At 32.4% G+C, this 22,656-nt stretch overlaps 3 protein-coding genes and 1 long non-coding RNA gene across 5 annotated transcripts; 2 read left to right on the forward strand and 2 right to left on the reverse strand.

Annotated features, from left to right (window-relative positions):
* The first annotated feature begins 3,710 nt into the window (after positions 1 to 3,710).
* Positions 3,711 to 11,069, forward strand: LOC103838194 (short-chain dehydrogenase TIC 32 B, chloroplastic-like). Its single transcript, XM_009114618.3, has 6 exons — positions 3,711 to 8,425; positions 8,511 to 8,590; positions 8,712 to 8,868; positions 9,070 to 9,151; positions 9,235 to 9,369; positions 9,458 to 11,069. Exons 1-6 carry the CDS (start codon positions 8,073 to 8,075, stop codon positions 9,692 to 9,694), a joined length of 1,044 nt encoding a protein of 347 aa, XP_009112866.1. The 5' UTR covers positions 3,711 to 8,072; the 3' UTR covers positions 9,695 to 11,069.
* A 293-nt stretch (positions 11,070 to 11,362) lies between these two features.
* On the reverse strand, positions 11,363 to 14,799 carry LOC103838193 (cationic amino acid transporter 2, vacuolar). The gene is made up of 13 exons (XM_009114617.3): positions 14,425 to 14,799; positions 14,114 to 14,315; positions 13,945 to 14,029; positions 13,696 to 13,836; positions 13,481 to 13,599; positions 13,303 to 13,399; positions 13,048 to 13,220; positions 12,718 to 12,943; positions 12,388 to 12,631; positions 12,189 to 12,297; positions 11,979 to 12,091; positions 11,806 to 11,881; positions 11,363 to 11,721 (listed from the first exon to the last, which is right to left on the reverse strand). The coding sequence occupies exons 1-13, from the start codon at positions 14,582 to 14,584 to the stop codon at positions 11,565 to 11,567; spliced, it is 1,902 nt and encodes a 633-aa protein (XP_009112865.1). The 5' UTR covers positions 14,585 to 14,799; the 3' UTR covers positions 11,363 to 11,564.
* Positions 14,800 to 18,166: 3,367 nt separating this feature from the next.
* LOC103838192 (WD repeat-containing protein 44) lies at positions 18,167 to 21,187 on the reverse strand. 2 transcript variants are annotated; one of them, XM_009114616.3, is made up of 8 exons: positions 21,142 to 21,160; positions 21,023 to 21,052; positions 19,733 to 20,706; positions 19,562 to 19,652; positions 19,321 to 19,478; positions 19,198 to 19,249; positions 18,922 to 19,098; positions 18,167 to 18,840 (listed from the first exon to the last, which is right to left on the reverse strand). In XM_009114616.3, exons 3-8 carry the CDS (start codon positions 20,699 to 20,701, stop codon positions 18,368 to 18,370), a joined length of 1,920 nt encoding a protein of 639 aa, XP_009112864.1. In that variant the 5' UTR covers positions 20,702 to 20,706; positions 21,023 to 21,052; positions 21,142 to 21,160; the 3' UTR covers positions 18,167 to 18,367. The 2 variants fall into 2 exon arrangements, with proteins under 2 accessions (XP_009112864.1, XP_033135334.1); XM_033279443.1 differs by having other exon boundaries at positions 18,173 to 18,840; positions 19,733 to 20,703; positions 21,023 to 21,187.
* A 216-nt stretch (positions 21,188 to 21,403) lies between these two features.
* On the forward strand, positions 21,404 to 22,591 carry LOC103838191. The gene is made up of 3 exons (XR_627073.3): positions 21,404 to 21,720; positions 21,870 to 21,998; positions 22,090 to 22,591. It is a non-coding gene; the product is annotated as an uncharacterized LOC103838191 (long non-coding RNA).
* Positions 22,592 to 22,656: the final 65 nt, after the last annotated feature.

The following is a 22,656-nucleotide window of genomic DNA, read 5'->3' on the forward strand; positions in this document are numbered from 1 at the left end:
AAATTATTGGTACAATTTTTTCATATACATAAGTCCAATTAGTTGTATGAAAACATTATACCAATAATTTATGAAACACTGTAATATAATAAGAGATTAAAATAACAAAAATATAATTATTTAAAGTAATAAATATTTTTTTTATATTTTAAAATGTTATACTAAAAATTAGTTAATACATTTTAATTTTAAAATATATATTATACCATTTAATACAAAAAAATTAAAGTGAGAACAAATATTCAGACGGTCACATGTCAAACTCTAGGAATAAAAATAACTGCCGGAATAATTTTTTTAACAAATTAATTTTAGTAGAAATTATGATTCCAAGTTTTTAAAAATTTATTTTATTTATTTTAAAGGGTACTAAATTTTTGGAATTAGAAAAATTTCAGACCCAACCTTATACTGTTTTAGTATGAATAATTGAAATTTATATCATAATATTTTATTAAAATTTTAATTTTACTTTTTGTTATAAGTGCATAGTTTACTTTTTAATCTAAATTTATGAATATAATGTGTAACTTTATTTTGTGATATACATTTTTTTGTGAAATAGTTTAAAATATATACTACAAAGCTTTATGGTGTAAAAGCAAACAAATATATAACTTTAAAAATTATAAAATTATCTGCAAAAATAGTAGAAAAAGTAAAGGAAGAAAAAGATCATGCATGTTGACTATAACATTATTTTGTTCAAAAAAACTATAAACATTTAAAAATATGGTTAATGTTAAGAATATTTACCGTTAACGATGTAGAAATTTTTTTTACGTATATAAAAATAAAAACAAACATCTGCGCGGATCAAGGTCTAGTCCGCATTAAAACTCCAACTTTAAGAAAAAAACTAGATTCTGACCCGCCCCTAAAAGGGCGGGTATATTTTTTGTTTTACATTTTAAAAAAAAAATTAATTTTCATATTTATATTCTTCTTTATTATCATATTTATACTTTTCTTTGTAATTGTGTTTCTCTTTGTAATCCTATTTAACAAAATAAAATGGGTTTTATAAATTGTGATCCAATGTAAATAGAAACCACGTTACCTTTAAAGCGCAAAACTAATTCTAAAATATAGAATTAGTGGGTTCGTTTACAAAAAGAAATATGGGGTTAGTGGGTTACAGTTATATTATTTACTTAATAGATAATGATTCTTTAAATAAAAAAAAATAGTTGGATCCTACTTTTATTGATTGGTCATGCTGCTGTTTTAATAGAATAGATAACATTTAATAAATATTTTTGATCAAATAACCTATTTCAATCTCGTTAAACTAAATGAGTTTATATGAATGTTTATTTCTATTAAAACCGTTAAACCCTATTTTAACATCTTGCTCTTTGTTAATTGATAAACTTAATGTCTATGTAAAATATTTAAAATTTGAATAAATTAATGTCTAGTTGAATAAATCCTATTTTTCTTAGGTGAGATGTAAGTTATAATTAATTAAAATAATTAAATATACCAAATTTTAAATATACCAAATTTTATGATAACAGTTTTAATTTTCCACATTTTATTTATAAACTTAAGTAGGTGTTTTATTATAATATAGAACAAATTATAGAAATTGTTTGAATAATAATGTAGGTTAATAATATCCAATTAAGCAAAATAATTTTCAAACAATAGAAAATTTTAAAAGCCCATACACATACACAATGCATCAATAGAGGCCCAAGGCCAGATACAAAAAAATTCCGACAAAAACCAATTATGTAGAAAACATATTTTAAAAACAGAAGTTACATATTTTTAAAGATTTCTTACGTATTTGCATCTTTATATAAATGTTGTTTAATGTTCAATAAATTAAGATATATTGATGCAGTTATTAGGTTTGTGGCCCCTGATTATTAGGCGTGTATACGTGGTGGTTACATTCTGAAATTAAAAAAAAAAGGTTGCAGTTATCATATAAAATGTATGTATTATTGAAATAATAATTGGATCCTACTTTTATCAATTGGTAACACTGCTGTTTTAATAGAATAGACTAGATTTTGACCCGCGCTTTCAAAGCGCGGGATTATTTTTGAAACATTCTAAATTTATTTGATATAAATTTGTATTTTAATTGTATCTACACTTAGATATTACAAATGAAACATTATATTCAATGTTTTGAAACCCGACCCGACCGCAGTTAAATTGTCAAATTCAGTGGTTCATATGTAATCCATTTTAGTTAAAAAAAAACTGTTATTTAAAAATTCTATAAAACCCGTAATAACCACTAAAACCCGAGATCTGGTTATCAGTTGAACTGATAGATGACCCAATATGTAATCCGGTTTGATTTATTATTATGTTTTGAGTGTTGTAATATATATTCATGAACATTCAGAAGAATAGTAAATATATTATGAAATTGATATTCCAATTTTAATACAATTTTAGTCCAACTAAAATTCCATCTTGTTAGAGGATTAATATTTGAGTGGATGCATACTAAAAATAAAATAGATTTGAGCATCAATAATGTGTATACGTCTATTACAAATTAATGATTTACGTTTGCAAAAAAAATATAATTGTTTATTTAGTTAGTTTACTTTTGTTATTCACAAATTATTAGATACTTTTTGATGTTTTGTCTATGGTTTATTTAAATTTAAAATTTAATTTCATTATTCGCATTAGAAATGTAAATATTTATTATTTTAATTTGGATATATATATTTTTAATATGTTTAGTTCTTAATTTTTATAATTTATATATATATATTTTTATTTTTAAACAATTAAAATATTGACTCTTACTCTCTGGCTTCGATTTATGTTAATGACTTAATATAATGTTTTATGATATATTTGTGTTAATATATTTGATATATATATTACATGTCTGTTTGAGTAACCCGTAAAAATATATATTCATTAAACTATCAATAGTAACATGTTTCATCATATAATTACTGTTAATATTTATTTTATAATATATATTTATATATTTTTTAATACTCTAACTATAAGAATTATATTTTTATGTATTTGGTGAGGGTTTTGAACAATTTGTTTTTTTTTTGCATTTGGATTAATATATAGTTGTATATATACAAATAAATAGATATATATATATATATATATATACAATTATTTATTACATTAATAACTAAAATATAATTGAGTAGTTATTTGAATTTTGAATTAATATAAATTAAATTCATTAGTTTAAAAAATAATAGATTAGTTTGTTAGTTCCTTAATTTTAGGTATGATGTATATTTAACAATTAAATTAGATATGAGTAGAAATAATATGAAATATAATTGAATATAATGGTCCAACCTAGACTATTTGTAAGTAGATAGATATTGCTTCTGTTTTAATAGTATTGATAAAAAATATATTCATTAAACTATCAATAGTAACATGTTTCATCATATAATTACTGTTAATATTTATTTTATAATATATATTTATATATTTTTTAATACTCTAACTATAAGAATTATATTTTTATGTATTTGGTGAGGGTTTTGAACAATTTTTTTTTTTTGCATTTGGATTAATATATAGTTGTATATATACGAATAAATAGATATATATATACAATTATTTATTACATTAATAACTAAAATATAATTGAGTAGTTATTTGAATTTTGAATTAATATAAATTAAATTCAGTAGTTTAAAAAATAATAGATTAGTTAGTTAGTTCCTTAATTTTAGGTATGATGTATATTTAACAATTAAATTAGATATGAGTAGAAATAATAAGAAATATAATTGAATATAATGGTCCAACCTAGACTATTTGTAAGTAGATAAATATTGCTTCTGTTTTAATAGTATTGATTAAAATTTGTACTCCGTATACAAAAATAAACACCGGATTTAGGTAACTGGTATACACCAAACTTTCATCTTAGACTCAGTTGTGCTCCGCTTGCTTCTGGTTTTTGTCTTGCTGCACATTAAGGATCAGTCTCTTCAAAAGTCCAGAGTAACTGTCGTCTTCAAGAAACACCCATTACTAGACCTTTGTTCTTAAACAATGTCAGATTTTCAGTTTCAGCTACTTCTCCAACAGTTGTCCTGATTTAGTTCTTCAAGTCAAACACCTTGGGCTACATATGTATATACAACCCTGATTTTATGCATGCTTAGGAACATGATTCATCATATCTCACTTGACTTTCTTTATCTTATCTTCTTAGAAAATCTGATGTTCACTTGCAATCATCTATTAATTAATCAATCATAAAAGATACTTCAACAAATTGGTTTAAAAAAAGATTGTTTTCAGTTTTGGAGGTTGAATCTGACTAGGAATTTTACTTGGATACGTTTCATTTCAATCCATAGCTCATGAATCTCGTGGATGTATTTGATCAATGAAACTCGTGCGTACTTTTTTTAACTTAAGTGTGATTAACGCATACTATTATTATATGGAAAAGCAAGATACTATCTTGTGTTAAGACGACACACTAACAATTATCAAAAGTCTCAAAATGTTATAGTTACAACAATTTTTTTTTTTAACTTTGTACGATATATAGCCCGCTAAAGTTACAAGTGTAATACTTTTTAATATTAAACCTCAAAAATTGCAGCTTGCAAGAATGTTCATGTAAAAAACAAATAAATTACAAGAACATTCATTCGATCGAGTTGAATTCTCTACTTGCGAATATATTTCTATTGAAGTATGCTATTCAATACCAGAATGATCTATATTCACCTATCAAAAAGGCTATTGTTATTAAGTGGGCAACTAAGAAAGCAACCATGTTTTCCTACATAATTTCGTTCAAACTACAAGAAATTGACTAAAAATTCCTTCTGATTTAATATTAAATATACCGAGTTCCAAAAATATTTTTTGTCACTAGATTCTTGGAAAGGAGTATGTCTACAAAAGACAGATTCAGCTAGCCACTCACTAAAATCTCAGACTGTATGCTATGGACCATTCAAAGCTTGATTATATCATTATATGTATTGTTCTCTAAAAGGCTACCAATAAAACTAATTAGTACGTGATTGGTTGCTAACAACATAAATATATTGATAGCAATAATGGCATGCCATATAGAAAATAGGACATGACCAACTCTCTATCTCTGTTGGCATTTAATGTGGTAATCCAATATCACAACCTAACCCGTTTTAACACATAAAGCAAAGATTCCAACTTTGTCAAGGTCATCAGATTCCAAAGGTGGAGGAGTCTCTTTTCTTAATTCCATTTAATCAAAAAGTTTATTGTATATTCAACATCTCTCACCCAACGACCCCTTTTTAATGCTAATATAGTGCGGGATCCTTAGAAACAGACAAGGCCTCCCAAGGTGGAGGAGTTTATATATTATTCACACCATTTCATCTCATTTAGTTTATCTTAACGTCCCTTCTACCATTTACTTTTATTATATCCATATCCTACAAATTGTTGATTAATAATTGATTCTTAGAGGTTGGACCATATTGTTTCAGTTTTATTTTTATTTTTTAATTGAATTTGGATCGATAAATTTTTCAAGAAAAGACCAATCATTGAAAATATTTATGATAGATTCACAAACAAAAATCAATATTTTTAGACTCAACGCGGTATCCAAAACCAAATATAGTGAAACAACAACAATATCTTTTTTGGGGTGAGTCAATAAAACTTTCAGGTTAGTACATTTTAATACGTCTATCATAACTAATTTCTTTTTGCAACTTTTTCTACAGAGGAGAAGCAAATAATCTGAGACATTTGGGTTCCATTTCTCTGCAAAGTAATATTCCGACATGATTCTCACTTGAAAATAACTGAAGTTTAATCTTCATATTGAGTTTATATCTATGAGGCAGTTGTTTAATTAATACGAATTAGATGGATCATTCTAGACCTGCAAATAAGACATGCACATGTATTTTTTGAGTTGGAAAATATTATAAAATAATTGTATACTTTATAAATAAAATTTAGTGGAATTGTTAGTGGGTAGTAGTTGGATTTGCGTTAGAATACTTTTTTATGATTTTCATAATCAAGCTTGAAGATCTCCTTCTCATCCATTGATGGATTTGGATCCTCCAAGAACAAAGAGGTCAATTAGCTTACTCTATTGTGTCATTCTCCAAAATCCCCACCGTATCTTTTGCATAAACCACTTACAATTTACTAGCAAAAATAACTACGTGGCAATTTAATTAAAGGTGGAATTTAAGAATATTCTCAACATATCAATTAATTATGTGTTTGATTAGGAATTGTGATGTGTTAAGATCATATAAATATTTATATCTGTGATTAAAGAAATGATCATCAAGCTTTTATTATATTCCGTCGTTTACTGGTAGCATTCCTAACATGAACAACTATTGTGTTTGCAGATTAGTGACACAAGTATTAATTGTTACATAGTGAGATTTTGAAGAAGGAAATATATTCAAAAGCTCTAATTTATAATCCATGTATTAATGGAGTGTTATAAAATTTTAAGTTATTGCTACACATGAAACGTATAAATCGCTTCTCAATATATACTATCTTATTAAAATAAAAACATTATATAGAAGTAATCTTATCCATACGTGTGATTTAGATTTGTTACTCAAATTTTAAATATTCTTAGACATTTCATTAATACTAATTTACTAATTATTTACATATTAAATTTTTTAATAGAATACATCATCACACAATATTTTTTTTGTCATTGAATAATTTTATTAGTTATAAATATTTCATATTTAGTCAAACAAAATCTTATAGATTTTTATTTATTTTTTAGATAACTAAATAAATTTGTAATTATTATTAAAATATACCTAAATATAAAATTAATTTAGTCCTAAATTTAAAATAAAAATAATTTTTAAAAAAAGAAAAATCTGAAAAATAAATAAATATTTATCAGCATAAACATAAAAATCAAACCGATTAACAAATATAAACAAAAATAAAAATTAAATTAAATTACATTCTTTATAAAAATCAATTTCACATTTTAAAATCGTGAGTGAAAATCTAGTATATATACTTCAAAATCTGCCACTATTCATAATCTATATACATGTTATCAATCGGCTAAGTTTTTTTTTCATTTTCACAACCGATTCTCGTAGCCGTATGAAGAAGGGAAACAAGAATCAATTTTGTCTCCTGAGATTTAAGATTTTTATTTAGAAATGCAAAGAATGCATCAAGCTTACAAGTTTATACATCTTGTAATAAAAAGAGTAGACATTGTTGAGAAAGTTTTATCTTAATTATAAGATCATTTCTATATAAAAATGAAAGATAGTGAGAATGATAGATAGGGTCGAGGTCGAGGAGGAAACCATACTATGGTAAACTAATATTTCATACGTTTTCAAAATGAGTAATAAATCCTATAAACGTACGTGATTGTCTAGTACTTCTTAGGTCCACTAGCATAAAACCTGCACTTTTATATATAGAGTATGATTAGGTAAGAGATAGAGACTTTGAACATATTTTTTGTCACCTCATATAGATTATAGAAATGTGTGTGTGTTAAAGAGGAAGGGGACCATACATGAAATGGAAAAAAAGATTCGGAGAATAATACCATTAGAAAGTTGGACATCGTATAGATAAATAGTGTTACCCAAAAACATGGCACTATCTATGCAGGGTTTCCACTTTGTATATTGCATTACAGTGGTTTATATATGTAAAAATTTGGAAGATTATAGTTTGTAAACACCCAGTATCAAAGTATAATGTTTGCTCCGTGACTCATCATCCTCTAGTCAATTAGAGTTGGCTAACCAAACATTTATTTTAATCACATTCTCATTCCGTTTATCATTTGTTTTGGTGCCAATCAATTTCCCTTTATACGTAATTGATTTTTTACTTCTTTTGAAGAAAAAAATTTGTTTATTGATCAGAAATTTAATTCAAAATAAAGAATACATAGGGTAATGTTGTCTCCCTTCACCGCATATGTCCTGCTATGTTCCTCCAACACGTAGCACTATAAATAGTAACCCCAAACACACTCAAAATACTCAACTGCTCTCTATACCAGAAACAGAACCAAAACTAATAGACAGAGAGAGAGAAAGAAAGAAAAAATGATTGAGACGGTTAAGCACCTGATTGGCTCCGGTGGTCCAAGCGGATTCGGGTCCAGATCCACAGCCGAATATGTCACTGTTAATTGTGATCTCCGATCTCTAACAGCAATCATCACTGGAGCGACGTCGGGGATAGGAGCGGAGACGGCGCGTGTTCTGGCAAAGCGTGGAGCGAGGCTTGTGATTCCGGCTAGGAGTCTTAAAACCGCCGAGGAAACAAAGTCACGTATCCTCTCTGAGTTTCCTGATGCGGAGATCATCGTCATGCATCTCGATCTCAGCTCCCTCGCCTCCGTTCGTCGCTTCGTCGCCGATTTCGAATCTCTTCATCTCCCTCTCAACATCCTCATGTAAACAAACACTCTTCTTGATCACCCCCAAGAATCATACACATATATATATGATAATTAATCAATATCCGGGATAATATTACAGCAACAATGCGGGAAAATACGCGCACAAGCACGCCATCTCTGAGGACGGCGTGGAGATGACATTCGCCACTAATTATCTCGGTAATTATTTATTTTAAAAATTAATCAATCATTCCTTCATTTTATATGGCCCGTCTAATTAATTGTGATTAGGTGTATACATAAATAAATTAATCCATGTGGTTTTGCTCTGGACGCGCAGGCCATTTTCTGCTCACTAAACTGCTACTAAAGAATATGATCGAAACGGCGGCGCAAACTGGCGTTCAAGGCCGCATCGTCAACGTTACATCGGTGATCCACAGCTGGTTCTCTGGCGATATGTTGCAATATCTCGCCGATATCTCCCGAAACAATAGGTACATTAATTAAACTATATATATTCCAATCATTTAATCATCTTTTTGCGAATGATTTAATGTATTACTATTAATTAAAAGGTGATATGCGACGACAAAATATAAACGCCGTCGTCCTCTTCACTTTCTTTTTACTATTTAATTTGCTTCCACATAATAATAGTACTAAATTATTTAAATGCTTTGACCTGCGTTTTGTTGAAGCTACGACGCTACCCGTGCGTACGCGCTCTCCAAGCTCGCCAACGTTCTCCACACCATAGAGCTCTCCCGGATTCTACATGTAAGTAATTAACATATCTAGCCTTTTTCATTTTTCCATCTTTGTTCATAAATTAATAGATAATTCTACTAATCACTGTATAGAAAATGGATGCTAATGTAACGGCAAACTGTGTTCATCCTGGAATCGTGAGAACACGTCTAACACGTGACCGAGAAGGTCTCATCACTGATTTAGTCTTTTTCTTGACCTCCAAGCTATTGAAGTCTGTTCCTCAGGTACCTAATTAAGTTGATCATTTTATATTACCTACACATAGTAAATCTTACGGAAACTGATCCGGCGCCTATTAATTATTATATATAGGCAGCAGCAACGACTTGCTACGTGGCAACTAGCCCCAGATTGAGGAACGTTTGCGGCAAGTACTTCTCGGACTGCAACGAAGCTCGGACATCTAAATTGGGATCGTGCGGTGTTAAAGCTCAGAGACTATGGACTGCTTCTGAGTTGCTGGTTTCTCCAGCTTCCTGTACTCCCCATCTTTACCGAACATTTAAATGCTCTTTAACCAATGCTATGTGTAAATCCCAAGCCCTGTAATAAGATCTATATATATGTAGGTTTACTAGGTGTATACATAGTATTAGTTAGATGTATCGGCGGATGTTCCTTTGTTTGTGTACAAGCCTGCGTCTGTAATATATATGTGGTTTCATGTAAATATAATAGTATATACTTGTAGGGTTTTGTAAAATCTAGCTATGTCTTTGTTATGTGATTCTTATCTATGTACCATCAATCTAGCACAAGTATTATATAAACATTTTGAGATTTTCTACTCTTGCTTTTCCAAAATTGTTGATCTCTTCTGTTTTGACGATTGCATGAAGTATATATGTGTTGAGAATGAATTAAACCAAGAAAATTTATATTGGTTAAGGGCAGTACAACAACCTACTTGCATTAGAAAAAAATCTATTCTGTCTGGAAATAAGGAAAATTCTACCTAAACAAAAAAATATATTTCCAAGATAAATTAATAAATATCTTTTAATATCAAATATGACTAATATAATACTAGTAATATTTCATGATCTTAAGCGATATCACCATACACTACTGTAAGAACTAAACCCAGCCATCAAAATTTTAATGTGAATAGAGTAGATTAGAGTAGGTTGACGAAAAGGATGGAAAATGATCTCTTTGAATAGATTTTTAAAATAATGTCTTCAAATTGGACTAATATTATTGTCAAAGAACACAACAAAAAACAATGCAGTTCGAAGAAAGTATTTTAAGTCTCAGGTGAGTAAATCAAAAAGCATGTACGAAGCTATGGTCTTGGCTCGTTTTTTATACTGCTCAAATCGCACAACTATTTTGCACATCTTGGTTGCACGTGATGTGCCTTCTCCGGAAATTTTGGCATGTTATATAACCGACTGATAGCAAGGTGACTGAGTCTTGGTTGTTATCCGTAGACCTCAGAGTTCGCTATCTCGATCTATAAGGTATAACCCTTTGGACCGGAATAGCTGGATTTCGTCGATGGATCATATTTTCACTACTAACTTAGCATGTTTCAAATGGTTCTTTTATGAGCTGGATCTATATATTTAATCATACTCCAACAGTTACCCCAGTCCATTAAGTGATATGTGGTATTCTTTAATAGACGGACATACCTGAAGGCGTGACTCTTTGATCTCGTTCATCTAAACATCACTTTCCGCGATAATTTTTTTTGAATAACTCGAAAGTCGAAACCATCACGATCATAACAATATCAATGGCCGAGATTGAGAGAATCTCGCTTATTCCAATTTTACTGTTCCTCATTTCTCGGAAATGAGAGCTTATATCCTAGTGATGACAAGACTATAAACGTGACTCTTCAGTCTCTCCATTTATTCGTGGAGTTCTTTCACGAAAAAATATGTATGATACTTTATGTAAGAGCGCTTTTACATTATTTCCCGTTCTCATTTTCGTTTCCCCGGTCGCATACGACCAAATGGGACCTGGTGCTGTTCCGCCAGAGATATACAGTCTCGTCGGCTATAAAGCTGATCTTACCGGAGAGATCGGACTCTCTGGAGACAATCAAGCCAGGCTTCTGCTGCGTGTGCACATGGCTTATTTCGACGCATGAAGGTCTCCAGGTGGTATGAAACTGGAGATTTTGAAGGAAATGCGCGCGAATAGGAAACCTGAAGATACATGTGCACATACATACCGAGCATTGCACCTTTTGAGTTGTGTGCATAACGGAAATGTGGATATATATTATATATATATGGTATATATGCATAAGATCTTCGAGAATTGTTTCTGATTATGAATTTATGATGAAATATAGACATATATATATGATATTTACAAAGCGGGTGGGAGCGAGTCTTGTTTCATCCAAATCAAAATGACAGTACAGCTTTTGTTACCAAAGAGTTGTCTTTCTCACACACTATTATGCCAGAGAAGCTTCATGTTCACGATATATCTCCTCCGCATGAGCTGTTGTTACATAAACTGCATTGGCCAGGGAACTGTTCTTTCTTCCATAGAAAACATACACCAGCACTCCAATCACCAGCCACACAGACACTCGAGCCCATGTCGCAGACCTGTCAAGTTTGCCGGTCAGAGAGATTATCCCTTTTGTTCTTTGGTGATGAAACAAGGAGCATGTGAATGAAGAGATTACTCACCCAAGGTTAACCAAAAGGTACATGTTGATTAGGATGCATATGATTGGCAGGAGTGGCACTAACGGGCATATGAAACCTATTTATTCAAAAATAAAAAAATATTCACACGGAACATGAAATATGATTTGATTATAAGACATCCCTTTCATATGCTTAAGGAATTGATTGTTTACCTCCAGAATGTCCAAAAGTGTGCCTAGCATCATCCTGGTCTATGGAACTCAGAGCAATCAAACCAGCAAGGAGAAGACTTCCACCAATACCACACAGTGGATATCTAATAAACCTGTAAACCATTTCAGCAGATGATGATGATAAGCAAATCAAAATCTTTTTTTAGGAAAATCAATGCTCTAAATAGACAATGGTGGGTGAGAACTAACCCTGGGAAGTTGATGCTTGACGCCGAATAACTTAGAAGGAATGCCCCAATACATGTGAACATAATGCTCCATCCACCGACCTTCCTTCTGTTTTCTTCGCTCAAAACCCCTAAAAAGATCATCAACAAATGTCAAATCTGTGCTCAACGACTTTAGTAGAGAGTAGAGACAAATGGTCTCAAAAGTGGATGCTACTTACAGAATCCAAGAGCTTCTTGCTTCTCCATAACCGAAGCATCATTCTCGCTGATCAAAGGTTGTTTGGTACTGTTACTGGAAGTGCCAACATGATGGGATGACTTTGATTCACCAGGTATGAAGGAAACAGAGTCGATTCTCTCTTGAAGAGATGACGGAAGAGGTTGCTCATCCGGAGGAACATATCTGAGTATCAACACTGAGATTGCCACCATTGTAAACGCCAGAAGTGTCCCAACACTCACCTGCACCATCATCACCACCTCTCAAAATACTAAAAATTACAAAGAAAAAAGTCCCAGTAGACCAAGGAGAAATATAAAAGTATTACCATGCCTGCAAGCTGAGAAACATCCAAAAAGAAGGACAAGGTTGCCGCGCAAAACCCAGTTGCTAAAGTCGCTTTAACCGGAACCTGAGTGCGTCTATTAACATCTGAGAAAAGAGAAGGCAGCAGACCATCCCTAGCCATTGCCATCAGAATTCGCGGCTGAGGGAGAAGGGAACCCATTAGAGCTGAGCAGAGAGCCATGACAGCTCCTAAAGTTATCAGGTATCTACATCAAAATTCCAAAAAAGAAAATAATAAATCTTACAAACTTATTTAAAGTGGTCTAAACGAAACAGAGTGGATCTTAAAGGGTCATGCTCATGTACTTACACAGCCCATTGCATGTCATGACTAGCAAACGCAGAGGAGATGGGAGTGTCAGGATCCATGGCATAATAAGGAACTAAGCCAACAATCACAATGGAGACCATCATGTAGAGAGAACAACAGAGAAAGAGTGCAAGACCAATCCCAATTGGTAAATCCCGTTGGGGATTTTTCACCTGCACATAGATATAACATTATTGCAACAAAAAAAAAAAAAAAGAAAAACAGATAGGTGCCTGGATGGATTGCAAAACTTACTTCCTCAGCAGTACTTGCAAGTGAATCAAACCCAATGAATGCAAAGAATACTGTGGCAGCACCAGCAAACATTCCATCCACTCCGAATGGAAAAAACCTAAAAAGGGAGAAATGTTTTTTCCAGTGATGTTTAAACTATATATCTTTCTTCTCAAGTGATGGTGAGTACTCTTCTTACCCTGTGGGGAGTTCATAACCAGCCCAGCCAGTCTTGAAGCCCAAATAACTGCCAGCTACTATAACAAATAACAAGACACACACATTGACTGCAGTCACAATCCCCTGAGCGAATGTGCTCTGCATATATATATGAAAAAAAAAACAATTTGAACCAGAGTTGAAATGGCTTATCCTGAAGTTTGGCATTAAAAATAAATTAAAGCTTGTATGTACCTCCTTAATTCCCAGGCACAAAAAGCCAGTTACAATGAAAACAAGAATAGCAGCACATGGATCCACAACAACGTCAAGGCCTGGGATCTGGTGACGCGCTAAGATTGAAGGCAAACCATCTTCACCACCAAAAATCAATGCCTGTAATTTTGTTATTAAACCCATTAATTTAAAAACCCATGAGAGAAAAAAGTATTTGAGTAGTTAACATTCAAGCTATGGAGTAACATAAGGATTAAAGGGAGAGACCAGATTAGGGGAAATGCCACGGGCAACAGCAGAGCCACCAATGGTGTATTCCAGAATCAGTGCCCAACCGATCAACCACGCCACACTTTAAAAATTATCAAGAAAAATAAAACAAGTTAGCAGAACAGAAAGAAAGCATTGAGATAGAAGAAGAGGAGTAGTAAAGTACCCTTCGCCAACACAAATGTAAGAATAGTGATAGGCGCTGCCAGCAGAAGGACAACGACTAGAGAGTTCCGCATAGCAAAAGGCAGAGAGTGCAGCGGCGATTCCAGCAATAAGAAAGGACAAAGCAAGAGATGGTCCTGAGTGCTCTCTCGCAACTGTTCCCACAAGAATATACACTCCCGCTCCTATTGTTGCTCCCACACCTAAAAATACAATACAAACCATTGATACACGAAGATTCCCAAAAGCTTTAAGAAAAGGTCAAAAAAAAAGTCGGATGATAAATACTAGTCCGTAGTCAGAAAATGTTACCAATAGCAACCAAGTGAGAAACAGTAAGGGCTTTAGCGAGCTGTTGGTGATGAGAATGTCCATTAGCTGCAGAGTCGACCTGTTTCCTTCGGACCAAACTCCTTACGCAGCCCCATGAATATCCGCCTCCTTCCTTTTGTGTATCCACCAGAAAACCCATCGGAGTCTCCTCAAAAGTTCGATTATTCAATGGAGTTGATTCGATTCTACTACCGATTAAAGGAGGAGGCTAAAGGCAGCAGATACAAAAATGATCTCTCCTTTAAGAAAAGAAAAAGGTGAAATAAATAAAATTATTGGTGGCGTGAGAAAAGAAGGCACTGACAAAATGTTATCCGAACCACTGTCTTGGGGGTCAACTACAACGTGCCTCTTGCCGTATCGGTAAAGCTTCTCTATATTTTATATATATATTATTTTGGTCCAATGGCTGTTAACAATGTGTGCTCATGCTTTAATTACAAAGAAAGGATAAAATCTTTTATATATTAATTGAGAAATAATTGTAGACTCTCTATAAAAATAATTTTAGAATCTTTACAAATATAAATTTAAATACTAGAATAATTACAATGCATGTTGTTCATTCATTGGTTCATCAAAACATATACTATATTTTCACTAAATTAATCATAAAATTAATTAGTAAGCAACATATAATATTTATTTCTTTTTAATTAAATAAAAGCTACATAATTATCTAATGTAATTTAAAATATATTGAAAATTAATGATTAAATAATAAATATTTTATAACAAATTGTATATTCTTAAATTATTTTAGATAATCATATTAACCATATAATAAAAATATTGATTTTTTTACATATTATATTTAAATTTTAGAAAGAAATATAAATTAAAAAAAATTATTCACATTGAAATTTAGTGATCACTGGTTAAATATTTTACTATAAAATGATACAAATAATTTTAATTTAAATTTTACTTTTTATATATTATATTTAAATTTTAGAAAGAAATATAAATTAAATTAAACTATATATCATATAAAAACCTATAAATGTTTTAATTTAAAAATTAAGAAATATATATCATACTTGAATTGATAACATGTAAATATTAAGCGCAGTTTTAAATTGGTTAGATCATTAAAATAGATTTGACTTTTACAGAAAAAATATTTATTTGATAAATATTTTGTAAAATATATTATTATGTGCATTACACAGATTATTACCTAGTGTAATTATAAACTCCGAACACCATTGTCAGTAGATTTTCACATCCGCTATTTGGCCAATGGACGACACTATAATCCGATGGATGAGTTGTTAATTTTAGTGATATAGATAACTAAATCAATTTTAAAATCTTGTATATATATACACTTATATATATCAAAAATAAAGATGGTATAATCATTCTCACTCATAAATCATTCTTACTCACAAACTAAAATGTCTTCCTTGCACACTAAAGCTAACTCCAGCAGCACCGTAAAACGTAAAAATAGCGTGTGATGTGATGTTTTTTCTCTCCAACCGAACGGTATATGCAATTGCATTTTAGAGTGATTCTATTTTTCGCTATAATATCCCACTAAATTTGGTGTAACTCTGTAGCAACGATAAAATATTTTTTTTATATCAAGACTGTTTATTCTATATATTATTTAATTATGTTTGGTTACATTAGATTTCTATGATTATTCTACAATTGGATTAAATATTTTTAAAATGCCATAGTTATTTTGTTATATTTAATTTTTAATTAATATGAAATATTAATTTATATAAAAAATTAAATACATTAAATATTAGTTTAAACATTTGAAATAGAAATATCTTTCTAGTTACAGTTTTAATATTAATTTAAATATTTTAGTCATAAAAATAATTAATATTTATTAAAACTATTAAAAACTAAGAGAATTTTGATTAATAATGTAATAATAAAAAATATTACCTTTTAGTGTAATACAGTATTTGATGTTGTGGGTGGAGATGCCCTAAAATATCCCAATGGGTTGGATATGCCCTAAAGTACCCCAATGGTGTTAACCTAAAGGAATCCATATTTTTGGGTTTAGTTTTAATACCACTTGTAATGTTTCGATGGAGGTTTAACCTCGTAAACAAAGACCACGTCCATAGTAAACAAGCCAAAATAAGAAAAACCGAATATAACATTTTTCTCGTATTAAATTGGCAGATTGACTAATCTTCTGTAAACCACACTTAACTTTTAATCTAACTGATGGATCAACTTCAAACTGATGGCATTGGAAAACTAATTTAGGGCCTGACTGTTTCAAACGCAGCGGTTGCGTTTGCGGCTGCGGGAGTTTGTGGATGCGGGCGGTTGCGGTTTCTAGCGGTTTTAAGAGATTTGTACGACTGGTATTGCAGTTAAAAATTGGTGCGTTTGCGGGTGACTTATGACTGGTTAACTACCAAATGCAGTAATAATCAAATAATAGATTAACAATATTTACATTTAATATAATTATAAAAATATCAATTTTAATAAATATAAAATTTATATTTAGAAAGTTATAATTTTAATTTTTTGAAATTTTTTTGAAATTGTTTTTATTATTAAATTTTATAATATTAATTAAAATATAATAGATATATTTTAATATTTTCATAATTTAAATTTTAAAATTTTTATTAAATATTTTTGCTTTTGTATATATATTGTTTTAAAAAAAAAGAAAAAATTTTTACCCTCCCGCAACCGCCCGCAACCGCAAACGCTAGCTGGAGCCAGCTTTTGAATTTATGAGATTCGGAGCGGTTTGAAGCGGTTTAGAACGATTTGAATGATTGTTGCAAACCGCCGACAACCGCTACTAACCGCAAAAGCTGCGTTTGCGGGTGGTAGCGGGAAAACCAATCGCCCCCTTAGTTATGTACCTTGTGTCGAAGTTGAGTTTTTTGAAAGCTCAAAAAAATTTTTTTAATGATCCTGCAATAACGAAAATGAGATAAATTCCGGTTAACCATAATGATTTTCCTATTTCATCCAGATTTGTAGAAAAATATTCCTATTATTGTTTCAGATGGATTTCTCTGATTTCAAATTTGATAACAATATTCTCGATTTAATTCCGATGGCATTCAACTAAAATTGGAACTGATTTGTTTTTGCTCTATTCATTTTTTGTAGGGTTTGTGGCTTCAATCATTGTTTGCTTTTGACTGTTTCGTCTCTTTTCACCATTGAATCGACCTTTTTGAGTAACTAGGAAGCTCAGAGCCTAACTTATTTATGTCCATGTGGATTTGCGCCTCGAAATTGAGGTTTTAAGCAAAGCTTTTTTACGGAAGATTGAGTTGAGAAGAAGGGTTAATTCGTTCCAGTTTCCTTGAAATATATGTCTCTCAATGGTCCAACATAAAGTAAATCGGATTTGCACCGTGGAAGAACCCCAAGATGACCACCATTCTCTTTCTCAAATTTCGGAGAGATTAGCGTGTTTATTTGTCTCAACAAAGTGGTTGACTTTCGTGAACAATTAATTCTCTTATTCTGTACATAATTGACTTCTTCGATCTTTTTTCTTTTGAAAGCAAAAATAGAAAAGTCTTTATATAAACGCTTATTAGGTTCGAAGTAACGTGCACATCTGCTATTTTTGTTCGAAAGCTTTTTCCAACTTTCAATTTTGTAAAGTAGATAGACACTTATAATTTACATTCAGCTGCTCTTTTTTGAATGACAAATTTTCATAGTTTACTTATTGCTAAGATGGATCAATCATAGAACGGCCACGTTGAAAGAATAAAAAACAAAACTGTGTATTCTATATTACTAGATTACAATATAGACATTTCGGGACTGAGAAAAGGTACATTATCCACACTCAGCAATGTGTACACACATTTTATACGCCTAACTAGTAAGTATGTATAAATAGTATTCCCACAAATAAAAGAATCCTAATCTAACTTATTTAATATTATTCACTTGTATTTTAGACCCGAACTGGCAATCCATAATTGTTGAATACTCTGATCCTTCCGTCCCAAGTCGCTGTCACAATCACAAGCCCCCACATGTGAGGCTGCAACACATTCTTCAGAAGCTTCAGCTTCTTCCCTCTACTGCTCACTATTGTTGAGTCATCGTCCAGCTGCTCTTCTGGCCATGTTGTTGATCCTTTCATTGGGGAGAAACAGCTGTCCATTTTCCCTATCTTCTTGTCCATATCTGTGATGCAGTCGCTCAGGCTGTTCCTGTTTGCTTGCCTCAACCAAGGTATAGCCACAGACGCATTCTGTGAGATAAAACTCTCATATGACTTGATTCTTTTCGGCTTTCCGGAAGATGGCTTCTTGCTGGGTAACTGAGAGTTATTCCACACATGAATCCCTGAGTCTTCGGTTGTTGACACGATGTGTTTCCCGTCCAAAGTAAACGAGGCACATGTTGTGCAGACACCAGAAGCTGCAAAAGGAAGCAAGAAAAAAAGTTAATACATCTTTCTCCTTAAGCGAAAAACGCACTCATTGTCTCAGTCATACTAACCTTTAAGCTTGCAGATAACATCCTCTCCAGATATGATACGAATCTGTGAATCAGCACACGTAACCATTACTTTGTCCGAGTCATTGGGAAAATACTCAATACCAGTGATCCTTTTGCTTGGCACCTTCTTCTTCCCATGTGTTAAGCTAACCTCCCTGTCCATTTGCAGCTGATTATCTGAAAATGCATAAATATGAAAAATCAGCTCCTGAATTATCCACATTACATATAAACAATGAATCTCAAATAAAAATCTGAAAGGGAGCAAATACATACCAAGTAAAAGGTAGAAGCGACAGTCTCCTGTTATGGAACCTATTGCAGCAGCCTGAAAAGAATCTCTAGTAAGCAACTTAATCATGTATATCTGAAATTTATTTTTTCGGTGTTTCAAAATACCTTTGCATCTGGACGATAACACACGGCTGTCACAATATCCCTTACATCAGTGTAGTCAACAACCCGACAGCGAGACACGTCCCATATTCGCACTTTCCCATCAATGGATCCGCTAATGAAGTAATTATCATCCACAGGGTTGAATGCCACACAAGTCACTACGTAAGGAGGTTGTGAGTGAGTACAAACATCATACAAAGAATGGAAAAAGCATCATTGACCGAAGAGAAAAGAAACTCACCAAAATTGTTATGAGCGAACGTTCCGAGACATTCATCACAACCTACTCTCCATAACCGTACACTCTCGTCCACAGAACATGACAGGAGATACTGCACCAAAGTGGTCAAAAATGTAAGAAGCGATCACTTTGAAAGACCATAAAAAAAAAAAACATATGTAAGATTTTTACCCCATTTTCGGACCAGGAAAGATCTAAGATCTCACCGGTATGCCCTCTGAACTCATGCATAGGCTTCTCGGATATACTGAAGATCTTAGATGGCAACACAACGCAAGTTGAGTCCGATGACTTCCTCAGAAAGCTACTCGTCTTCTTCTTCTTCTTCTTCTCACTGTTGACATTAAGAGACTCAACCTGAGAATGTTGGTTCATGCCAAAGTAAACACCAGAATCAACCACAGGGACTTGATACTCGTCTGTTCTCTCTTCCTCGGTTACACTCCAAACTCGAACAACACAGTCTTCACCAGCGCTTGCAATGAATTTTCCATCAGGAGAGAACTTCATGGCTAAGATGGAGCCATCGTGCGCTGAAAAATCTTGGTCGACGCACAGAGAGGAGAGCTCCTTGAACTGCTTTTTGTACGTCTGCACACTCGTAGTTGCTGCTGATTCGCAATCTAGTGATTCGAGGACGTGCGTGAGAGCACCTAGCTTCTTTAACCAAAACTGCGCACCTTTCTTGGAGGAATCGTCTCGGAAGCTGCCCGATCTGCTTGAACTTGATTCGCTCAATCCTTGACTGCTGTTCCTGGAAAAGATTAAGGATCGATCGTCTGTTTCCTCGGATGAAGAAACTGAGGATCGATCAAATACAGAGGAGGAGGAAGTTGATTCGTTCCTCGACAACAACAACGAATCATCCTCTTTCAAAGAGCCGTTGACGACAAGTTCAGAAACTGGAACAGAGGGTGGTTGAAGAAGTTCATCATCTTCAGAGACAGAGGAGGAGGAGGAGTCGTTGTCTTCGGTAGACTTATTGAAACTAAAGGCCATGGATTGGAGGAACTTACGGCGTCGGTTGGAAACACTGTCGGGGTCATTGGTCCAAAGATGAAAACCAAAATCCTGGGGAACATCATCACTAGGGGCGTCAAAGAAACATTCTTCGTCTTCATCATCGCCACGAGTACCCATCTCTTCTGTTCGGTAACCAAAGAATAAAAATAAATCAACTTTGGCTAACCATAATAAAAGTCTCAACGTTTGGCGTGGTAGTCAATTTAAACTGTAGAGAGACTAGTCGTCGTATGATTAGTAAAAAAAGAATTGAAAATTCAAAAGAAAAAATAAGAGTCAAAATCTATAAAGTTGGGCGGAATAAAGAAGAATAAAAGTATGTAGCCAACCTAACAAACAAACAAAGGTCGATGAAGAGATTGCTTCCAAGTCAAAATATTACACAATTCAATTATTACAGAGACTGAAGAACAAGAAGTGATGAGGGATTTAGTTTACCTGTCTCACCAAACCAATAATTTGCTCTTCCTACAAACCAAATACAAGAACAAAAGTAAAGAAAAATACAAAATATAGATCGAAGAAGAAGAAGAAAGAAAGGTCTCTTGTTTATAAACCGAAGGAAGCAAGGAAGGGGTATGTGTCGGTTCGATTCACACTGTTTTGTATAAAACCCTTTCGTCCCTAATTTGAATCAACCAATGTTTGGAAATGGTTTTAAAGAGTTGCAATTTAATAGCGAGATTAGCGGTTGGGGTTTAGAAAATGGAGCGTGTTTTTTTTTGACATAAAAAAAATAGGGAAAATTGTTTTTTTAGACTAAAAAAACACATACATTGTCCTAATAGGATAAGTCTAACATAAGATTGTCTCATTAGACTAATATTTACCAAAATCCCAAGTCTATCCTTCGAAAATACAAATATAAACTAATTATAATTTATTAAAATATTATACTTTAAATTAACTAAATTAAATCAAAATCAACACATAAAAAATACCCAAATTAATTTTCTTAACCCTAATCTCGTTATCTCTTGCCTTTCTCTCTAGGTGGCGACAAAGAAACCCGCTCTCTTACGGTGGAGCAACAAAGGCGAGACTTCTTCTCCGACGTAAAGAGTGTGTGCTCTGGCTTAGATCGTTTATCTCTCATGGTGGAGCGACGAAGACTAGACTTCTTCTCCGGCTTTAAGGTAACGTAGAGTCTTCTCCTTTCTATTTACTTTTCATGCTTGTAATCTCGTGTCTAATATTCTTGTTTTGTGTCGTTCGCTGCATTTTTGGAATGATAATGCTTCGTTGTCTGTTTCTTGATTAAGGTTTTCTGTTTATGAGTTTTTAGAATCAGAGAAAATGACGGCATTACAGAGGAGACTCTCGGTCTGTGTTTTCTGCAACTGAGGAAGTGGTTCTCACGCTCGTGTGAAGGATTGCGGGTTAAGAGTGTTGATTGCAAATCTTTATACCAGATGTAAGTTTCTTTCACAAACTATTTTTTGGTTTATCTGATGAATGGCCAGTATCATCATTCTTAATCTAATTTTTCTTCTGCTTGGTCTTAGTTTCATGGAGATTTGAAGACTAATGATATGGCTACATGGAACCATCCGAGTTCTGTTCTTGAAAGCATGTCTAGTCTACAAATATTCAACTGGTTACGACACGTTGGGAGATCACAAGATAGAGACATATGCGGTTGTATCTTGAATATCTCAATGGTAGATGTGCAAGTTGAATCACCCTCCACAGAATTCCCTGATGACTTCTATAGCTGAAACAATGAGCATTGAAATTTAGTTTGAAGCCACCAAAACCTCAAACCAAAAATTAGATAACTTCAAATTAGTTCACATCGGTTCATATTTGCTAGTAGACTCTGCATGGTGTTGCAACAAGGTTGTTAAAATTATAGCCAAACGTTTTGAACCTTCTGTTTGGTTGGTTTTATACTTGTGTTGACTCCAGATATATGATGAAGCATTTTTGTCTTTCCAAGAGATTACTATATGCACTTATAGAAAAGAATAGATGCATTTCTTTCATGTGATCATACAGATTCTACAATACCATTGGCAAACAAAAATTGAAGCAAAGTAACATTATTTCAAATGATTATATGATTGCGTTTG

Source organism: Brassica rapa, chromosome A09, assembly GCF_000309985.2.
Source record: "Brassica rapa cultivar Chiifu-401-42 chromosome A09, CAAS_Brap_v3.01, whole genome shotgun sequence".
Classification (NCBI taxonomy): Eukaryota; Viridiplantae; Streptophyta; class Magnoliopsida; order Brassicales; family Brassicaceae; genus Brassica; species Brassica rapa.